This window comes from Emydura macquarii, unplaced genomic scaffold (assembly GCF_026122565.2).
Source record: "Emydura macquarii macquarii isolate MOO-44397 ecotype Brisbane River unplaced genomic scaffold, CSIRO-AGI_Emac_v2 contig_1119, whole genome shotgun sequence".
NCBI classification, from domain to species: domain Eukaryota; kingdom Metazoa; phylum Chordata; order Testudines; family Chelidae; genus Emydura; species Emydura macquarii.
This window is the reverse complement of record NW_027131256.1, coordinates 10,629,947-10,650,053: the sequence shown is the minus strand read 5'-3', so window position 1 is coordinate 10,650,053 and position 20,107 is coordinate 10,629,947. Positions and strand designations below refer to the sequence as shown.

Genomic DNA, 20,107 nt, shown 5'->3' with positions numbered 1-20,107 from the left:
AAGTAGCTATAAGTGAAGTGTCTTGAGCTTTTCTCCTTAGCCTTGCGTTTCCTTACAGCTGTAAACTACTTGAAAATAATAGTTTTATATTTTGAGAGTGGTAGTCTTACCGCAAGTAGCTTTTTTTAAACTTATACTTTTTTCTGGTTTACATTGAAGGGACAAGGATAAATTTAGATGAAGTACCCAAATTTAGGGCCAGCTCCTGCCACCCTTACTCACCTCCACCAGTGAGTGCGACTACTTACATAAGGATAGCAGAACTGGGCTCTTGCCTACAAGTGTCTGATGAAAACATTAGAACACTAAGAGGAAAAAAAGATCTATCTATAGTTTCAGTCCCAATGGACTGGAACTTTTACATTACGTTACTGTGCAACATCCTGTTTTTAAATGCGATAATATATAAATATTAATATTTTAAAAGGATGTACTGTGAAGGCGAGAGGCTCCTTTTGCAAAGTAATGGCCCTACAGTTGAAGGCTGCTGTGTGCCATTGCCTTCAGAATTCCTATTGTGCTCACTTCTTGGCAGTAGAACCTACAATAACAGGAATTGTTGCTGAATGGCAGATGGTCAATCATGCCCAATTACTACTACAGGCCTTTTTAAGAATGAGTTGCGTTATAGATGTACTTCAAGTATTCAACCCCCCGGGGGCAGTATGATTCCACACAATAAGGATCACTAAAGTTCTTGGCCATTTATTATTCACTTCCTAACCCTACAATTCTTATCAGAGTGTATCCTTACTGTAGCAGGGGTCGAAGGAACCCTGCACCTCATAAGATCAGGATTTCAATTTCTACAATACAAATTACTTTACATTTGGAAATTGCACGAAGAAGACTGTGATTTTAAAATGATCACTGTGTGTGGGTGTCCATACAGGGCTCTGTTCTACAGTGATCAGCATTCCCCAAGAGAATGCAGGAAGAACAGAGCAGGTCCTTGGCTGCAGACTGCATCTAAGCACGTACACTGCCCATTGCTGAGCACAGCATGTGGATTTGTGCAACTGCATCCAGTCATACGACTGCCCCTGTGCCCTCCTGAAATCCCACTAAATTGCAGCATGGGAAAGGAAATGAATGTAGGGTACTGAATTAACTTGGATGCCGGCTGTTGCCCGGTTTGACACACAGCAGCTCATCTGTAGAAAGTTGCTGCACTTGCTATCATCAGGGGAGTGCTGGAACTAGGGGTGCTGGGAGTGCAGCAGCACTCACTGGCTTGAAGTGGTAATAACAACCAAATCCATGGCTCCCATCGGGTGCAGGGTTTGCAGCTTTGTTCAGTAACTTTCAGCACCCCCACTATAAAAATCGTTCCAACACCCCTGGCTGTAAAGTGGGGTCAATGTACTGCTTGTCGAAGCACAGGGTGAGAGGAGCTTCAAGACACTTCAATGAGCAACTTCCCCCTCATGATGAGCAATCCCAGTCATCATTTCTACACTTCTCTGATCCCCTTGCAGAAGCTTGGAAGAGTACATGTGGTAATGAACAAAGGATGGACTGTGCAGACAAATGCTACATGGGTTTGCAATTTGCAGTGTTTTGCAAATTTCATTTGAAACTGCAAGCAAAGACATTCTTCAATATACCTGACAATGCAGATGTAGGTCTCTGTCAATTATGTGCTCATTCCATTGTTTTAAAATTCTATACAATTATTTTATGTAGATGCCTGGCAATTCAGCTTTTTTGACATATTACTATAGGGAAATTTACCAGTTTCTGCAACAGCAGGAGGAGAACATACTGCTTGGCTATTAAAAGGCTGAATTGATTTTTACTTGACAATGTCACCCCATCCAATCTAAATTCATCTAACAGGAAAATATGTTTCCACTAAAGCATGTGATGAACAATGTACTCATGGAAATGCCACAAATTAATATCAGGCCTACACTCTGCAAATAAAAATCTAACTATGTAGACATACAGAGCACTTTGAGGATGATACTTGCATAGCGAGTTATACAAAAACCAAACAAGATGGTAAACAAATCCAGAAATGAGGTAAAAATTATCCTAATGGCGAAGAAGGCAAAGTGGTAAAATAGTATTTATACCAAACTAGATTTCATCTTCTGATTCCTGATCTCGTTCGGATGTTTTCAGTAATCCCATCTCCACGGACTGGGCCCGTTTAATCTTTGAACGAACCACCCTGGAGACAGTGGGGGGAAAGAACAGAATTGATTTGCCACATAATTTTACATTCTGAAATAAACAGTGAATCAAATGCTGACTTGGCTATTCTTACAGTTAATCATTTTTATTATCAAGGAGTCAGAATGACTGATATAAGAGGAAAAACTGGAAGAACTAAATATGGCCAAAGGAGGACCTAACAGGGATATAATTGCTTGGAAGAGTGGAAAAGGGTATAAAAACCAAGGAAGATAATACAACAGATAGATGGGCCAGATGTTGCAGTCACAGTGATCAAGACTGATTCCTCCCATATACAATTCCACAGAAAATCAAGACTTGAGTGGGGGGGAGGGGGTTGTCACATGGCTGCAGCTGGAATAATGGGATAAAACTGGCCAAAAGAAAATTTAGTCAGGGGAAAGTATTAACAATGAAGTCTGTTTGGTCTGTGACATAGTCTCCAAATGAAGTGGTAATAGCTCTCTGACTTGACCCATTTAAAACTGACTCAGACAAGGACAGCCAGCATGTTTGTAGGTTTATAGCTCCTATCCTGACCTATCAGAGATCTAGAAGGTATTTTCCAGCTCTAATTTTTGTAACACAATTCTAACCAATGTCCAAAGTGGCTCAATGTACATGAGATACCAGTTAACCATGGTGCAATATCATTTGGTTCATGAAGTACTGATTTTCCCTGTCACTGGAATGGTCTGTTACGTAATGCTCATGAATGAGCAAAGCCTGTCTTTATTTTATCTTGTAGGGGAAAAAAAACCACTTTATCCCAGGAGCTTAAAGCCTTACACTCATGGTGCAACTGACACATGGTTCTACAAAGTTTTATTCCTGTAGTTAACTTACCAGCGGACAACAGTGTAATTCACTGCAAGTATAAGAAAAGCAAAGGCATAATGCCAACAATAGCACATTGTCAGGAACATCATATTATTGTGATCCATTTGGTTCCATTCCAGTCTCCCACTTGGAGGATAAAGTACAAAGCCAATCTGTAATTAAATTAAATATATTTAATAACATTCATTTGACATTTGTTCTGTGCCATACCACGCAATGTATGTTGAGCATAGGTCACACGGCAAACATTTGCAGATTGTTTTTTTAATTGTGCTGGAGATTACATCTAAGGACATTATAACAAAACAATTTTACAGCATCCTACTTAAATTTGATTATTTCAAAAACTGCCCTTTAGTGCAGGAAGATCAAGAAATCCCATCAAAGCTACAGGGCCAATTCCAGAGAGCCCTGCATTATCTCCCATGAAGGGGAACTCTGCACCAGCCCAATTGGTCCTGTGATAGTCAGGCTTGTGTGGTGCAAGATGACTGAGTATCGGCTCTCTTTCTGTGCTCTGAAAGTGGAAAACACTACTAACCAGAAAACTGTCAGAGTCAAAGATTGCCACCTACCCACAAATATTTATTGCATTCCCCCTTCTTCAAAAGCTTGGTTATTAATAAGGTTCTGTTGTGAAATGGAGGCAATAATCAGTTTAGATTGTAAACGATAATGGTTGGATTTTAATTAATGTATTTATTCATTTCAAGAGAGGGGACTTTAACTTACAAGTTTTCACAGTTTCAGTGTCTCTTTTTATTAAATCAGTAAAGACTAATGAGAATTGTATACATTCTATAGACTGAGTGAGATTTCTTTCCAAAATATTTTTTAAAATGTAACACGCTTATCCAAGGCTCCGAGCTAGTGCCTGTCATGATTGCGACCTTTTTTTGGAGAAGTGGACACCAGTCTAGCAGGAGCTGGAAAAGATCAAACTATTTTCTCATAAGCCATCAAAGAGCCATCAGATGCTAGCAGCTGTTACTGTTGACCAGGGGTTCATCTGTGCTGCACTAGTTCTTTATGCTATCTAGTCTCTTCTAGCATCAGTTTTTAGCAGTCTGGCTGAGAACATTTGAGGTGGATTGAGTGCCTTTTGCTTCACATGCAGAGAATCTGATGAATGGGGGCACTGGCAATACAAAAGGAACGCTTGCTTATCTTTTACAAATTTGTCACTCTGCAGCCAGTATGTGGTATTCAATCACACATCGAATTGAAGTCTGTCATGTAAGTGGTAAAAATGCCACCCTTGTATCTGAGAACTCTTCTATTTTTCTATTAAGTTCTTGTGTTGTATTCTGAGACCAAAAAACCTCAGAGCTAATAAGTCACCTGTCTTAATGAGGACAAGATAGACAAAGACAGCTCAATGACTACGTCTAACTATTCTGTTGTAAAATTTTTTAGTCAAGAAAGAAAACTCTCTGAACAACAAAATACAGCAGTAAGTTCTGAGATGCTGGAAGTTTTTCTTGAGCTCGGTTATGGAAAAGTTTGCAGTTTAAGAGGTGGTATTTTTTTTTTTGTCAATGCAAGTGTTTAAATATTTGATTTGGTGCTAAATGTCTAGTTCTTCTAAAGAATCCCACGCATTTTCATTCACCGTGTCTGGCCAACATGTAAAAAAAAGGAAGCCAGTCTAGACACAGTGAAAAGAAAAGTTACTATAGCGACCACAGTTCTCCAGTATAACACCACTAGCATTCCGACTTCTGTTATAAGACAGCAGTGATTTATGAAATGAGTATGTGCTACCATTTCTCTCATGTGTACACTGTCCTGAAAGTAGCAAATTAATTGGTGTATGGCTACTAAACACCAACTAGGTATATGGAATGACAAAGTGGTGACAGGAATGTCTATTAGATTTTTAAGAGGTAATTCTAGTGACTGATGCTAGTGCCCATGTTGCTGAAGTATTAAAGTTTGGGGCAGTTGTTTCATCTGTTTCACTTCCAAAGTTTTGAAACCGACATGCTGTGCTTAGAGTGATGAATCAGGATTTAGAGCGATCAGTTGAGATGGCTTTTAGGAAACAGAGAGATGGGACCAATCCATCACATTCAAGATACTTCTCCCTTTCCTTCCTCTTTGTAGCAATGTCAATGAATTGTTCACATGGCCTTTCCACCATCTTCTACCTTGACTGTGCTCTAATGAGCATTTACTTACTATTTTCCTGCAGATTTTCTGAATTGTGGACTAACTTTCTGTATCTGTAAAAAACATTGTATTTATGTAGCACCATTAAGTAACTGTTGGTTTACATAGTTCATACAGTATTTTCCAGGTTTGGGAGTGTCTAGTGATTACAGCAAAGGACTTCATCTGAACTCCTGAGTGCTATTCTTAGTTCAGTCATTGGGTCAATATCTGGCCTTAGGAAAACAGAGATGTAGTGATGAAATGGCTTCCCCATCTGTAAAATGTGTACTAAGCACTTCTATATCCTTGCAGGGAAATTCAGGATTAGTAGTTATTTATGAGTGCTTTGAGATCTGTGCATAAAAGCCACTGTGTGAGTGTACAGTAGGTCACATCTGAAGTACCAGCATGCCAGTGGAGAAGCAGCAAAGGGGTAAAGCAAGTATAATAGACAAACGAGGGAATCCGAACAGCTGGAAACACAAACTCACCTGCCAGAGCCAGCTACCTTGCAGAATGCAGAGACTTGTCCGGAGCATCTCGAGTACAATGCTGCCACGGAAGAAGACTTCCAGAAATGTGCAAAAGGCTGCTCCAAAGATAGCCACTAAAAGTAACTGATGAACATGAAAATCCAGCATGGCTCGCCCATGTATGTGGTAACAAAAGAGAAAACCTGTGACAACATGGGAACTGATCAATCTTTTAAGAAAGAATAATATACTACGAGGCGTTTGTTTTAATGACTCCCAAGAATTCCCCTCATTTCCCACTAGAAACTGCGAATTGTTTCCTCTGTATCAAGTTCCCTTTAAAATGTTTATTCCATAGTTGGTTAAGCTTAGGTAATAGGTAATATTTATGTTGCAGAAGCACCCAGAGGCCACAGTCAGGATTAGGCCTCTTTGTACTATAAGACAGAAGCAGACACAAAGGGAGGAAGTGGGGAAGACATGTAATTGTACATACACACATGCTTTTATAGTTGGGTTATAATTATATAGTCTGATCACCGTATAACATTGAGGTGGGTGCAGCTCCATGGAGCAGCTCAGTTGCTGCCCCACAGCTAGTTTGGAGGGAGGAGTTAGGGTGTTGATTCCTCACCGCATTTCCCCTGTGGCTCTCTCCAGAAGCCCAGCCCCGCAATACTGACTGGGAAATGGGATTAACGTAAAATATTTCTAAACCGTCTCTATAGCATACCAAAAGTGGTGCTGTACCGCACTCATTTTATGCTTTTCCATACCCTTAGTTAAAATCCAGGAGGATCAAGGCTGAGATTTTTCAAAGGAGCTTAAGTGCCCAACTCTCATTGAAATTTGGGCACCTAACTCCCTTAGGCTTCAGTTCCAGTCCAAGGATTGCTACTTAATAAAAAGTATTGGTTGGAATTGATTGGTTCCTCATTTTCCTCCAGGTTCTGTACACATGAGTAAATTCACCTTCAATGAAAACTGCTAGCGAAAGCATGAGCCTATCCAAGGCCACCGGCAGCGCACTGGTGCCATGAGACACAATGTCAACTAGCCCTGAGATGCCATAGAAGAGATACATGGTGGCATGCTGCCAGTTCATCAAGTGATCCCAGTGGTTTTCTTCATAATTATACAACTTCAGATGAGGCCCATCAGGAACAAACTGCTCAGCTATCATACCTGCATATGAAATAAACAGGAGACGCATTGGTGGCTATCCCGGAGCTTAACTAGGGTACAGACAGATTTTAAGTCTTTAGTCATTCAGTGAAGACAGTACTTTCCTCGACAGCAGCAGCATGCCAGTCATGCTATTTTTCTGGTATCATGCAGCCATTCACCGTGCAGATTACCACTTTATGTTGCTTTTAAATCAAATGTTTACTATTCTCTGTGATCATCGGGCTAAATCTTAAACCCTCTTTTTCTCTTGATATACAGTGGCTTAAGAATAGGTTTGACATACCTGGCCTCCTTAGAACCACAAGTTCAAGTCCAAGCAGGATCACCTTAGCCTTTCACCCCTCTGGAGTACATATACTGGTAGGCAAATTAGTTGACTTCCTGGGGATCTTTCCTATGATGCTTTAAAGGCAGGGGTCCCTCTCTGCTGTGCAGGGGCATTAACGCTCCCATGGGGCTTTTGGCTAAAAGTAGGGATTTATGCTACTTTTTTTGGATTGCCTCTCTCCCCAGCACAGTGGCGTTGTATTAGCTAGCTATAGCTCTTCATCCCAGTGAAGGCTGCATTTAAGTGGTATTTTGCGTGTACACTATAGTTTGTGAAGCACTTTGTGTTGAGACACTCTGTGCATGTAAAAGTATCTTTTAAACTGAAGATTATATTTAGCATAACGGATCCCAATATCCCCCTAAACTAAAGGATACAAGTTGTTACGCAGAGCAAATGCACATTTTTTCTACATTTGTTTAGGTGCCATGCACATACATGTGCTCCAACACTGGAGCTTTCATTCCTTCTCCCTCAGTCTTTCCTTTCCACACTTTGGACAAAGGGCTAAGTCACAATACATTAAAACAAAAAATTGCTGAAGCAAAAAAGGAAGTGTTGATTTAGAATTTTGAATTCCAACCGAATATCAGCTCTACAGAAGAGATCCCAGGACGGATCTGAAGAGAATTTTTCTGTAAGTGGAGCATATATTGTACATATAGTGTGAGGACAAGCAGAAAGGAGGTTTTGGCAGAGCAGAAGAGGACAAAGACCATGGCTTACAGAAATACCGTGGAATCTTTATTATCCCAACAGACCAAATAGCTAAAATTAACGTTGTGGCCCTATTTTAATATGTAAGTCTTGAGACAGTGAACTCCCAAATACTCAACTTACCTGTTTCCTCAGGGCAAAGTGCTAAATTAGATTGTGCTGTGATTTGAACAAGGCATAGGTTTCAAATTAGCTCTGTCTGGCTTTCATTTTGCTTTGTTTCTAAGCCCTCCCATAACAGAATGCAAAATGGCAATCTCAGGTGGGGATTCTGCAGCTCAGAGGTCTGGTCCTTTTAAAAAAGGGTAGAGATTTTCACTTCTGAATTTCACCAGCTAGACAGCATTCTACATTAACACATTATATTAATAATTCAGTGGAAGGTGGTGACATCTGAAAGCTGGTAAGCACTCAGAGAGCTGCCCTCGGAACCCATTTACAGCAAGGGGCAGAAAGAAATCATAACATAGGAGATCAAAAAGGGCAAGCACTGCCCCCACCCTGCCTGCAGTTTTCAGTTTGCATATGAGATCCCCTGGTCAATGACTACACATTTGTACCACAACCTGTACCCCAATCCCTGAACTGGCATACTGATGTATTTGAGGGTGTGAGGGATCCTCTGGTAGTTTGATCTAATGGTGTATCACGCTCACTGTTATTATGACATTAATTCATGGCTTTTGCTTCTGTTTTTAAAAGAACAACTAGCTCTATAATAAAAACTGACAGTGAATAGATAATTTTAAAAGATAAAAATATTAACTAGTCTGGCCCTCATCTTTTTATTTTGTGTCTTTAAAATCAGAATCCGACTTACCAATCAGGGCAAATATTGCTTTGACGATCCCTTCAATAAATTCCAAGCGCTGAAATCCTGCCCTGGAACCAAGGTAACAAGCATTCTTGTTCTTTCGACAGACATACTTTAGTGGGTACTTCACTGACCACCACAAGCCAAAGAGGAGGAAGAAACTTCCAGGGAGAGCATGACCTTTGAAATTGCCCATGCCTCTCTATAATGCAAAAACCTGAAGAGAAATACAGATTGCTGACTGATTAAGCTGTTTCTAGTCAGACTATCAGTTATAATTTGATATGTGCAGACTGCAATTTTCAAAGGAGCCTAAAGGAATCAGTTGTCCAAATACCACTGAAATTCAGTGGGATTTGGCTGCCTAGCTCCCTTCAGCTGCTTTGAAAATCCCAGCTAGAGTCTTACAAGTTCACATAACTTTGCTGAACGAGAAGGATTGTAAGATTTCCAGGTCAGATAGCTCTAAGACAAAAAATGGTACAACACAACAGTTCAGTTGTTGAGATTATACTGGTGAAGAGATCAGTGAAAGATAGATAAATAGATAGCATAAATACTTAGAGCCCACCCCCCGTAGTGAGACATCAGTGCCATTCAAATCAGCAGATTTTGGAGCAAATATGGATTAGATTTTTCATTTTAGCAATAATAATCACAGAATCACCATCGTACGCAGTCAACCCGATATAAATAGAATACGAAGGCTCTCTAGAATCTTTTCCTTCTCCTTCTTAAACACAACCTTGTATAGCAGTTTTCCAACTGTGGTCTGTGGTCCACAAAGTACTTGTTGACTGCCCAGGTAATACCGCCTGGTCACGTAGTGTCAGCTCTACTCCTTGTTTCCAACTGCAAAACTACCATTACAAGCTAAAAATACATCGGAGAACTTCCCAATATTACCTTTCCATGAAAGCAGTTTCTCAAGTTGCTACAAGTTGCACATGGATGGGAGGTGACCCACACAGCCACAAATGGGATGGGAAGAGATCCTAGAGACAGCCTATTAGCATTTGTTCCACACTGTGGGAATATCAGAGAACCCCTGGGCTAGAACAAATACAAGGAGTCCCTACCCTCACCAACATCCCATTGGTGTGTGCACAAAGGAAGTAAAAAAAAATGTGTCTGACACACAGGAAAGATCTTTGAGATAGTTATTACTAAACTATCAGAACAGGGAGACATGGCATCGTCTGCCAAAGCAAGTCCATTTCTTGATCTGCCGCCCAGTAGAGATCATCAGAAGAACCAGAGCCTAATCACTGAAGTTTGGAAGTGAGAGACGCGTTTTAAGAGATTCTCATTCAGAAGCTCTCATTCACACATGAATCTTTTACACTATTCAACAGCACCTCGCTAGTTGTGGCTTACAACTCTTTGCAGCATCAACACAATTTGAAATTCTGGGGACAAGAGACCCCTCTTGAGCCTCCCAGAGGTGTTTGTGTTTCAAGCTTTTAAAGATTCCACTTGCCTGGAAAGTGCTAGTCCTTCGTTGGTCCAAAACCCGCTGACCAGAATGGTACTGCTGGCTTATTTTAGACATGTTATTTTTTCCTCTCAGTGGAGGGAAAAATCTTCCCTCTCCATGTGTTTTGATCCCAATGAATGCCATTCATTAGAAATGTTTTATTCAGTCTACATTTGTTATTCACTGCAGGTGCAAAGCCTTACCCTGAACCATACATCAAAGCAAGATAACGGATTTGAGATGCAAATTAAATCCATAAGAAGCCCTCATTTAGAGGAAGATTACAATTACAATATTTCCAATCCAAATGCACATCAGCATGTTACTGCCATATTTGGTATACAGTCAATAATACTTGAGACTATAAGAATAAGCTATTGAACAAGGTAATAAGATGACTGACATTACAACAGTTATTTCCTGCCCTAATACATGTCCAGACAGCCCATTTACAATTCACATTTCTCTTTCACAGTAAGAAGGAGGAAAAAAAAACACACTTTTCCAAATTGGGCCCACACTAATAGGGAAAACAGAAAATAACTACACACAAGTGCTGTCAAATGCACAAAGTAAACAAACTAAACACACATAAAGATGATCTTTGATCCTTGAGTTACACAGTCAGATGTCACTTGTAAAAAAAAAAAAAATCAATCAGAATTATGGTTTAAACTGATGTGTCTCCTACAAATCTGTATTTTCCAGGTACCCAAAAAAACATATTAGTCAGCTCCAGTATGCATGCTGCTTTTTATGTCATACCCCTTCCAACTTGGTTTCACAGCACATGATAGGAGCAAGGATACAGACTTATAGACTTAAGGCACAGTCAGGTAAATTATGTTTTAATATTCTTAAGTATTGAAAGAGTCAGTTGTTATTCAATACCCTCTGGATATGAAACAAGCAGTAAATGGAACACTATGGTTTCATGCATTCATTTCTATCTTTGAAGACCTAAATTAAACTCCAGTCAAAGTTAAAACATCACTTAGACTATTCACTAGTGACTATTGTTCACACTGCACTAATGTGGTACACAGGACTGGTTACAAGCCCCAGGGCTAGGTTTGCCAGGCAGCACTGAAGCATACTAGCTAAGTTGCATAGGGAAGCTAACACACTGCCTGGTTATTCACACAGCCTTGTCGGGAGTTTTTAGAAGTACTAAATTAATCCCCTTTTTTAATCATGAGAAAATGAGACAACATAACTTATACTGGATCAGGATACAAGTTAGTATCAAGTTGGAGGATGCAATATGTGCATGTAGCTCTCCTTCCCTGCACATTCCTCTGCCACATCATATGCCTTGTAATTTCCTGTGTTTATCCAACCCCAGAGGATGTTACACTAAAGAGGTCAGGCAACCAAAAACACTTCTATAAATGATGCAGAGTAGTGAAATTCTCAGGCCTCCCTCCTGGTCTGTCCATTCAAGCAGCTTTATGAGAGAGGCATGCCACGTACAGAAGTCTCCATTAGAAAGTCTGCATTTGCCAAGTTACCACAATGATACCCATGAAAACAATTTTTCTTCCCCTCTATTTATATCAGGAAACAACTGTGGGATGTTTATGGCATCTGATATCAAAAAGTTGATTCTTAAATGGCGCCCAGCCCATCATGCCAAAAGAATTATCTGCGTACATGAAAGGAGACATCACCAAAGAGGACATTTTAAGTGAGTGGATGAACTGGTAGCTTCACAACTTCCATTGATCACTGCAGTCTAGTGTAGCCTCTGGGTTACAGAGAGTCTTAAAACAAAAAGACAGTGTCAGGTTGCAAAACTAAGATTTTTCAAATGTAAGATAAGTAGAAAGGTTTAAAAACCTGTGTTTGGATTTAAAGATTCCCCTGCAGCAAGTGGTACCTAAGCGTTACAGCATCATACCAGTGCATGAAAATGTGAAACTGATCCGTATATTAATTGTCCAAGTTGAATGAAGTGTGCATGTAGATACTCCAATGGTGCCAGCCTTGGTGTCCCTTCCAGCCACTTCTCCCACAAGCATTTGCTCTTCCCACCCCCCATGATGACCTCTTTTCATAGAACACCTCCTGACGTTGGCCTGCAAAGCTGCTACTCTCCCCATTCTTCTTCTTCTTTTGTATGGCTTCAGTAGGTAGCAACAATTACAAATGTATATCTAGATTTGATAGCCAGCACATTGCCGCAGCAGTGAGCTGGTGAATGTCCTTCAGGACCTCAGTGAAAGAATAAAGGGGACACTCAGATATGATGTGCTCCATCGTTTGTGACTGGTGATCACAGTTGCATACTGGTGTTTGCCACCTTTTCCATTTAAGGAGGGTTTGCCCACATCTCCCATGAGATGTCCTGATGCAATTCAATCTGCGCCAGCCTTTCCGACATAAATCAAAACTCCGGTGGTTCTTCAGCAGTGTCAACGACGAGCTGTTTATTTTGAGTGGTCGAAACACTCCATATGGCTCTCCATTGAGGCTCAGCATCAAAGCTGAGTGTAAGGGTCTTGATGCAGTTCCATAGAGGGCTGCGGGATTTTAAATCTTGTCTTTGGTGGATTCTGAAGGTCATCATGCAATGGGATCTGTGTATTTGCATTGACATGGTTAAGAAAGTGAGATGTCTGGGCAGCTCTTCTAATCTGTGGAGGCTGGATATGCAATAGGACTGGGAGCTAGTTGACTGGAATCTATTTGAGTGTCCCTGACACTATGCACATGGCGTTAATGAGTTGAGTATCAAGGAGTTTAGTGTAAGTGTTGTGAGACCACATTGGCACACATTATTCAACCGCAGAATGTACCCAGGCAATTGTTGCAGTTCGTATGGTCAGTGGGCTGGAGCACCATGATCTTCCGGCCATTTTCCTAATGAGCGCAACACAAAACCTGATCCCATCACAGGTATTCTCAAGGTGTTATTGGAAGGTCAAACTCTAGTCCAGTATAACGTTGAGATACTTTGGGTTGGCCTCATGGCTGATGCTCTCACTGCAGAACTGCACATTGAGTTTGGTATTAGCCATTTTATTGTTCGAATGGAAAGTGATCACCATGGTTTTTTTTCAGGTTAGGCCCAAGTTTCCACTGCTGGAAATAATCAGCCATTGTGCTAAGATCTAGGGTTAGGGTGCAGCTGATGGCATAGAGGCTTGTGTGCCGAGCAGCCAGGGCAATGTCATCTGCATACGTGAATTTCCTCAACTCCGTCATTGGTATATCTGCAGTGTATAGATTAAAAGGTATGAAGGCCAGGATGGAGCCCTGAGGGATACCAGAGCTAAGAGTTCTTGGTCTGCTGATCGGGCCATTAAGGTGTACCTTGAAGCGGTGATCCCCGATCATCGCTGCCAAGAGACAGATCATTCGCCGACAGTGAATGACGCAAGAGATCTTGAGACTGAGGCCCTGTCTCCAGACCATGTCATATGCCAAGGACAAATCAATGAGGGCAATCTTTGTCTTCAACTTACATGCCTCAGTGTGGCCGGTGAGTGAAGCTACTTGATCACAGCAGTTCCTCTTCAAACGAAATCCTGCCTGCTCTGCTGGGAGAATGTCTTCAATAACGTCTGACAGACGGCGGAGCTGCACCCATTCTGTGAACATGCTGGTGGTTGAAAGAAGAGAAATGGGGTGGTAGCTGGCTGCATGCTCTCAGAGTTTCCCAGGCTTCAGTAGGGCAACCACTCTTGCCTGTCGACAGATTGTTGGCACTTCTCCGGTTCTATGCACGGCAGTAAAAAGCACCACCAACCATTCCCGTCCCCATCTCCCCAGGTTCTTAAGAAACTCTGGAGCAATGCCATCAATCCCTGCAGCCTTCCGCCTTTTGGTTTCCAACAGCATAACATTGATTTCCTCGATAGAGTATGGAGAGGAGAATAGAGATTCCTCAGGGCATTGGAGAAGGCTTCTGCAGAATTCACTCTGGACCTTCTGGCCTGTAATCTTGTCTGTTGGCATCTTTCTGTTAAAAAAGAGATGGGAGGTGACAGCATTTGCAGTCACCTTTGCTGGGCATTGCATTACTGGCTGGGATCCTCCAAGTTGCCACAAAAAAGCCCATGCCTTGCGGCTCGAATGAGTGAAATCAAGGCTTTCAACAGTCTCTTTCCACCTTTCCAGGCATGCCAAATTCAAGGACTCAAGCAGTGCAGTGGCTTTATCTAGGTCACCACTCCTTTCATATTCCTCTCAGGAGGGACTTAGATTCTTTTGTTCAGCAGGGGTGAAAGCCTTGTGGTGACCACATGGGATGTGCTTCTTAGTGGTTGATTTTAGAATGTTTGTAAAATGGCCAAAATTTCTAGGTATCAGTTCGAGCCGTGGGACCCGATGTTCTGTTTCCAAAGCATAGGTAGCCTTGTGAAAATTCCAATGTGGCTTTGACACCAGCTCCAGGAGAGGCACTTCCAGTCCGATCTGGAGGATAACTGGGCACTGTTGGCCATACAGTCTGAGTATCACTGCACTAAGAGTTGTGATCTGAAACAGGGGCCATACTTGAAGCACTTAGCACATTTCTGGGCTATAATAAATAACTTGTTATTTCCAAGTTTGCCAGCTAATTCATTCCAATTTATTCTTGCATATTCAGTAGTTTGCAGACATTTTTATCATCAAGTCCAGTATGCTTGCTCCAATATTGGCCTACATGTGATGCTGCAAAGAAAGATAAAAAGTCACCATGGAAAACATATGAGCAGAAGGGGAAAAAATAAATTCCTTCTTGACTCATACTACAGTCAATAATACATAAAGCATGAGACATCATTACCTTGTCGATGCTTGGGATTTAGCCGTCTGTGTCTGGCATCTGGAGTAGACAAAGAAAGCTACAATTTGCACTATTTGTTCTTATTCCTGTTTCAGGCTAAATTAACTCATCCAGTACAATTTGCAGCTTTCCACAATCTACATTTCAGGTTTCCACTGAGCCACAGTGGAACAGTCAAACTGGCTGCTGGCCGCTACTGCTGAATCAGGATTAATTTCAGCAATAGACAGGTCCTTAGTCCTGTTTGACTGTTCTTGTCAGCATTTTCAGTGCTGGCCCTGCCACACCACAGGCTTCAGAACCAGGCTGTGAACCAGCCAGAGAGCAGAATGGGCAGCAGGCGATGCTCATGACAGTTGATCACTGTCACCTTTTGCTGCTAAAGCAAATGATGTTAGGAACAAGAGAGAGGGGAGACTCCTAAGCCACCCCAAACACACTCCAGACTCTCTGTGTTGCTAACTCTTGTGATTTCAGAGGAAGTCTCAAGATACTTATTGTTTTTCTTGAAGCCCCAGCTTCCCAACTTATGTGAGAATCTTAGCTTTCATTTAAAAAATGTTTCTGTGGAGAAAAGCTGAAAAACACAAACACGAATGGCTCAGAAAACAAAAGACAAATAAACAGACCCAAAATGTATGTTTGAGTCTCAGAATTTTGGGGGGAGGAGGGCCCTGACCCATGATTTTTGAATGCTTGAGGTTGGTGATACTGCCTTGTTATTATTTATTTGTATTACTGTCAGGGTCATGCACAAGGGGGGCAAGCAGGGATATGTCCATCCCCCCCCTGCAATAATCAGCAGGGGGACACAAAGCTCCTCTGGCCCCCGGGGCTCTAGTGGAGAGGGTACACACTCCTCTGGCCCCAGGGGGAACTGACAGCTCCTTTGGCCCTCAGGGCCCCTGCAGGGCCACACAATGTGCCGCTCCAAAAGTGCTGGAATTTAAATTCCTGCGCACACCCCTGATTACTGCGGCTCCTACGAGCTCCAGCCAGGGACCAGGACCCCATTATGCTAGGTGCTGACAAACACAGAGTAATGGGAGAGCAGGAGACTGCCACATGGCTAATTGCTATCAGGCCAGCAGCATGCAGCAAAAAAACCACATGAGATGAGCAGAGCAGGAGCACTCATGTGAGCTGAGGGTAGGCCCAGGAGCGTAGCCTGTTCTCATCCCTCTTCCCCGAGCCTCACGTTTTTCTGCTATTGGAAGTCTTCTCCGCAAGATAGGGCCCATGAGAGGCACCATGCTCAGTGGGCTGACCCTCATGCAGCTGTCTGGCAGGGACTACTGTGAGGAGATGCAAAAAACCATCCAGGCCAAGGGAGAGGGATGGAAGGAGGAGGCCTGGGCACACCACTCGAACAGTACTGTTAGGAATAAGTCTGAAAACTTGACCTGTAAGTAAGCCCAATTAACAGGGTATATGCACCCCAGAAGCAGGCATCTTCCCTGTTTAACAGAGCACATAGCACCTGGTGGTTACTAAATGGGCATTTGGTAATGATGGTAACATTAGTAGGAAATGAAGAACCCTCCAAAACGATGGCTAGAGCATAAGCGGGCTCAATGGTGCAGCCCCTTTGCAGGTGGAAACCCTACTGAAGTCAGTAAGAATGCTACCCATAGAGGAGCCACAGAATAAGGCCTTACTAGATCAACCAACCAAATGGCTACAAGTAATAGGCTAAATGTTCCTCCAAGATACAGTCAAGCAGCATCACCGACTTCAACAGGCCCCAGTTTTAGATGTGTCTTCTCTTGACTCTGAGCCCCTGTAGAGAAAGCAACAGGCACAGAAATATAGGGAAGTACAAAGTTATAAGATTCCTACTCCAGGTTTAGCTTACTTAAGAAGTTCTAGCTCAGTTATGAGAGAGGGAGCTGAAGAAGTGAGATGAAAAGAATCAGGCTCAGCAACCTGAATGAAGTGTTAACCCACTTCCTGAACTGGAGAAAAGACTACCCGAGAATCGGCCTGCCACTCCTATTAACTAATGAACACATTGTTATGACTGTATCTACAGCTTTTTCTTCTTTTCTATTGGGAAGGAAGGTGGAGCTGGACTCTAAGCCTGGCTTAGTACCACACCATGCACTGTAGTAAAGAATGAGTGTAGCACTCATTTCTTTGCACAGTAAAAACTAAGAGCTTTTAATGGAATTTATTTACTTACGTGTCGAAAGTCTGCCACACTAGTTACCAGGGTCACAAGAGTTTTGTCCAGTCCAGTGAGCATCTGGGAAGGGAGGAGGATAAAAATAGCTACTCTCTGTTATAACTGAACACGGTACGGCTCTGTGGTCACTAAAGGGTAGTCTACACTGGCAACGGCGGATGATGGAAGATATGCAAGCTACGTAACATAGCTTGTGTATCTCCCGTTGATGTTCTTGCATTGATGTACTGCAGCGTCTTCATGGCGCTGTGTCGATCTTCCGCCTTTTGGGGAGGTGGACTAATTGAGTCAACTGGAGAGCACTCTCCCATCGACTGAGTGCCACTCAGTCAATGCCGCTGCATTGATCCCTCTCCCGCAGTGGTGTAGACATACCCTAAGTAGCAGAATATAGGTCATATTCTGGTCCCGTTGAAATCAATGGGAGTTTTGTCATTGACAAACCCTGGTTCACAATGTCTTAAGACTAATGAACTGGAAAAGGCCTTTAGATCTTTTGATGCTACTGCTCTGACCACTTGCTGCTGTCAATGAAAAATGGGATGGTCACAGGCAGATACATTATATAAGAGAAGACAGAAAACGGCAAGTCAAAAAGAAAGTTTATCCAAAAGTAGCTGCAATCATTCACTCCATTTTCTATTCTACCCCATACAGTAATTCCCTTTGTTTCCACCCACATTTTTCACAGACAAAAAAATCTCTAATATTAACAATTCCACCCACAGAAGGTAAATATGGGGAAAGCCTACATAAGTAATACTGAATATTGTAAAAGGACATTTGGATTAGAGCAAGGTGAATAATGGGTTTTTCAGTTCATTGGCAATTCCAAAGAATCGAAAAAAGTTTCATTTTGGGTCAAACCAAAAATAACTTTTTTTAAATATTTTCAGCAAATTAAAAAGTAAAACAAAAATTGAATTGGCTCAGAATGAAATGTTCCATTTTGACATTACTGAAACATTTTGATTTTTCAGTCTGGTCAAAACTATTCAGTGAACTCAACACATTGATTAGTTTCAGATCAACCAAAACTATGTTTTTCAGCAAAAACTATTCACTGACAAAATTTCACACAGCTCTACAGTTAATCCAAATTAGGAAAGGTGATTTTAGTGTGAATGATCAATCTGTCCTCAAAAGCAACACACATTTTTATTTACAATGGTGACCTACTTATGGTGACATTACTTAACATACCAATACAAACAGTTACACAAGATCATACACACTATCAGAATGAAGTTATAACACCAGATAAATCACAAGTAGCAGATGTGGAAATACAAAAATTACCCACGCTCTGATTTTAAAATGCAGAGGTATAAATGCTTCAAAACTTTAACTTCTTGTTCATTTCAGCTGCTGAAAATTCTAAAACCCGCCTACCAAAAAGCTAACAAATTTGGAATATGCAATTCAGTGAAACATATAAAGTTGTAGAACTTATCGGAGGAGGAGTGATTTGTGAAAACTGGAACAGGCAGAGATTTGAAACACTGCTCCTGCTATTGTTCCAGAATAAAGCAATAAATAAAGCAGAATAAAGCCTGCTCAGTTTGGGGGCTTCTAACATTTAATAAGTGATGTTTATTAAATTCCGATTTATTTCTTTCAGCCAGAAACTGAAGACAAAACACAACCTGAACAACCCCCCCAAGAACGAGGGAGAACTGAGAAAAGTAAACAGCGCCGGCAAGGAAGGCAGTATTTGAGAGCTGAAGTTACTCTGTGCAGCTCCCCCTTCTCACTGAGAGGGAAATGCTGCCCACCCAGGGTTTAAAAACAAATAATTGAGGGAAGACCCTTACAGCAGCTCAAATGCTTTTCCGTGGGTTGCTATCAGATCTGCAGCAGGCGGCTGCTTTGAGGCACGGACTGATTTCTTCCCTCCCCACCGAGTTTAGAGAAGTTTAAAATACAGTAAGACACCCTCACCTATCCTGGGGCTGCTGCTTCGCAGTTTTCCTCCTCCTGCTTCTCGAGCCTGTTTACACTTGGAGGGAGACCAATCGGCGGCTGTTCCGTTGCTCTTCGGCCACCTTTACAGCCCAACTGGGAGCGGAGTCCCCGCCGCCCCCCATGTTAATTCGGAGTCGGAGCGAGACATCCCCACACACACGCACCGTCTTCTTTGCCGCACGTAGAGAACGTCGCCGCCGCCGCCGCCTGCGAAGGATGCTCTCTCCCCACGCGCCCCCACGCCGCAGCTGCCCAGCTGTGCTGCCTCCGCTGGCTCCACCGCTGGGCGCGCGCCCTCCCGCCGGCTGCTGCCTGTCGGCAACGCCTCCCGCCGCCTCCCATTGGCAGTCCTGCCTCCTCTGCGCCTTCGGATGGGCTCGAGGCGCCGTCAGTCCCTGGGCTCCCGGGTCCCTCTGCAGGGGAGAGCGGGGACTGCCGGGGCCGCTGGAGTGATGTGGCACTGAGCGGCGAGGAGGGAGCGGAGCAGGGGGCGTGGAGGAGAGCGTGTCTAGGCAGCGGGGGGTGCCCCCGGGGCTGGCTGTGCAGAGCCGGACCCAGCTGCGGGCTGGAGGCACCGCCTCTGCCCCGTCTCCGGCGTTTAAAGGCAGACTCACGCCTCGTGCCGTTTTCGAGGGGCTGATGGATGTTTTCAGGGCGTTTCATTCAGGCACCCGCCGTGTAGCGCTGTAGGTGTAGACGAGTCATCATAGGTATGTCCCCCAGGGGCCAAAAAGGGGCCTCTCTCACTCCCACAGACTTACCATCCTTTTGGTTTTCCCTCCCCTCCCCCGTCCTTAGACGCACTCAGCAATTCTCGCTGCTGCTTGCACCTTTGCACTCGTTTGCATAGGCACAGGTGGGCAGCCCCTAGCAGGGGTTAAGTGCCTCAGTGTTTTAGGGTCAGCTAAGACCTGGTCTACGTGAAGCAACTTACAGCAACCTAACTCCCTACGCTAAAATGTTGCTCCCACCAACATAATTCGCCCCCATGCCCATTTAATAACTCCACCC

The 20,107-nt window shown here is 42.9% G+C and overlaps 1 protein-coding gene across 2 annotated transcripts; it reads right to left on the bottom strand.

Annotated features, from left to right (window-relative positions):
- Positions 1–244: 244 nt before the first annotated feature.
- On the bottom strand, positions 245–19,168 carry TMEM45A (transmembrane protein 45A). Of its 2 annotated transcripts, XM_067546381.1 has the most exons (7): positions 19,073–19,168; positions 8,702–8,912; positions 6,621–6,833; positions 5,667–5,851; positions 3,028–3,173; positions 2,084–2,176; positions 245–305 (listed from the first exon to the last, which is right to left on the bottom strand). In XM_067546381.1, the coding sequence occupies exons 2-7, from the start codon at positions 8,889–8,891 to the stop codon at positions 245–247; spliced, it is 888 nt and encodes a 295-aa protein (XP_067402482.1). In that variant the 5' UTR covers positions 8,892–8,912; positions 19,073–19,168. The 2 variants fall into 2 exon arrangements, with proteins under 2 accessions (XP_067402482.1, XP_067402483.1); XM_067546382.1 differs by lacking the exon at positions 245–305 and having other exon boundaries at positions 1,649–2,176.
- Positions 19,169–20,107: the final 939 nt, after the last annotated feature.

Coding starts and splice junctions, on each gene's coding strand:
- TMEM45A (XM_067546381.1), bottom strand. CDS start 8,891: ATGGGCAATTTCAAAGGTCATGCTCTCCCTGGAAGTTTCTTCCTCCTC. Junction 6,834..8,701: donor AGCAATATTTGCCCTGATTG/GTAAGTCGGATT, acceptor TTTCATATGCAG/GTATGATAGCTGAGCAGTTT. Junction 2,177..3,027: donor AATTACACTGTTGTCCGCTG/GTAAGTTAACTA, acceptor CACTGTCTCCAG/GGTGGTTCGTTCAAAGATTA.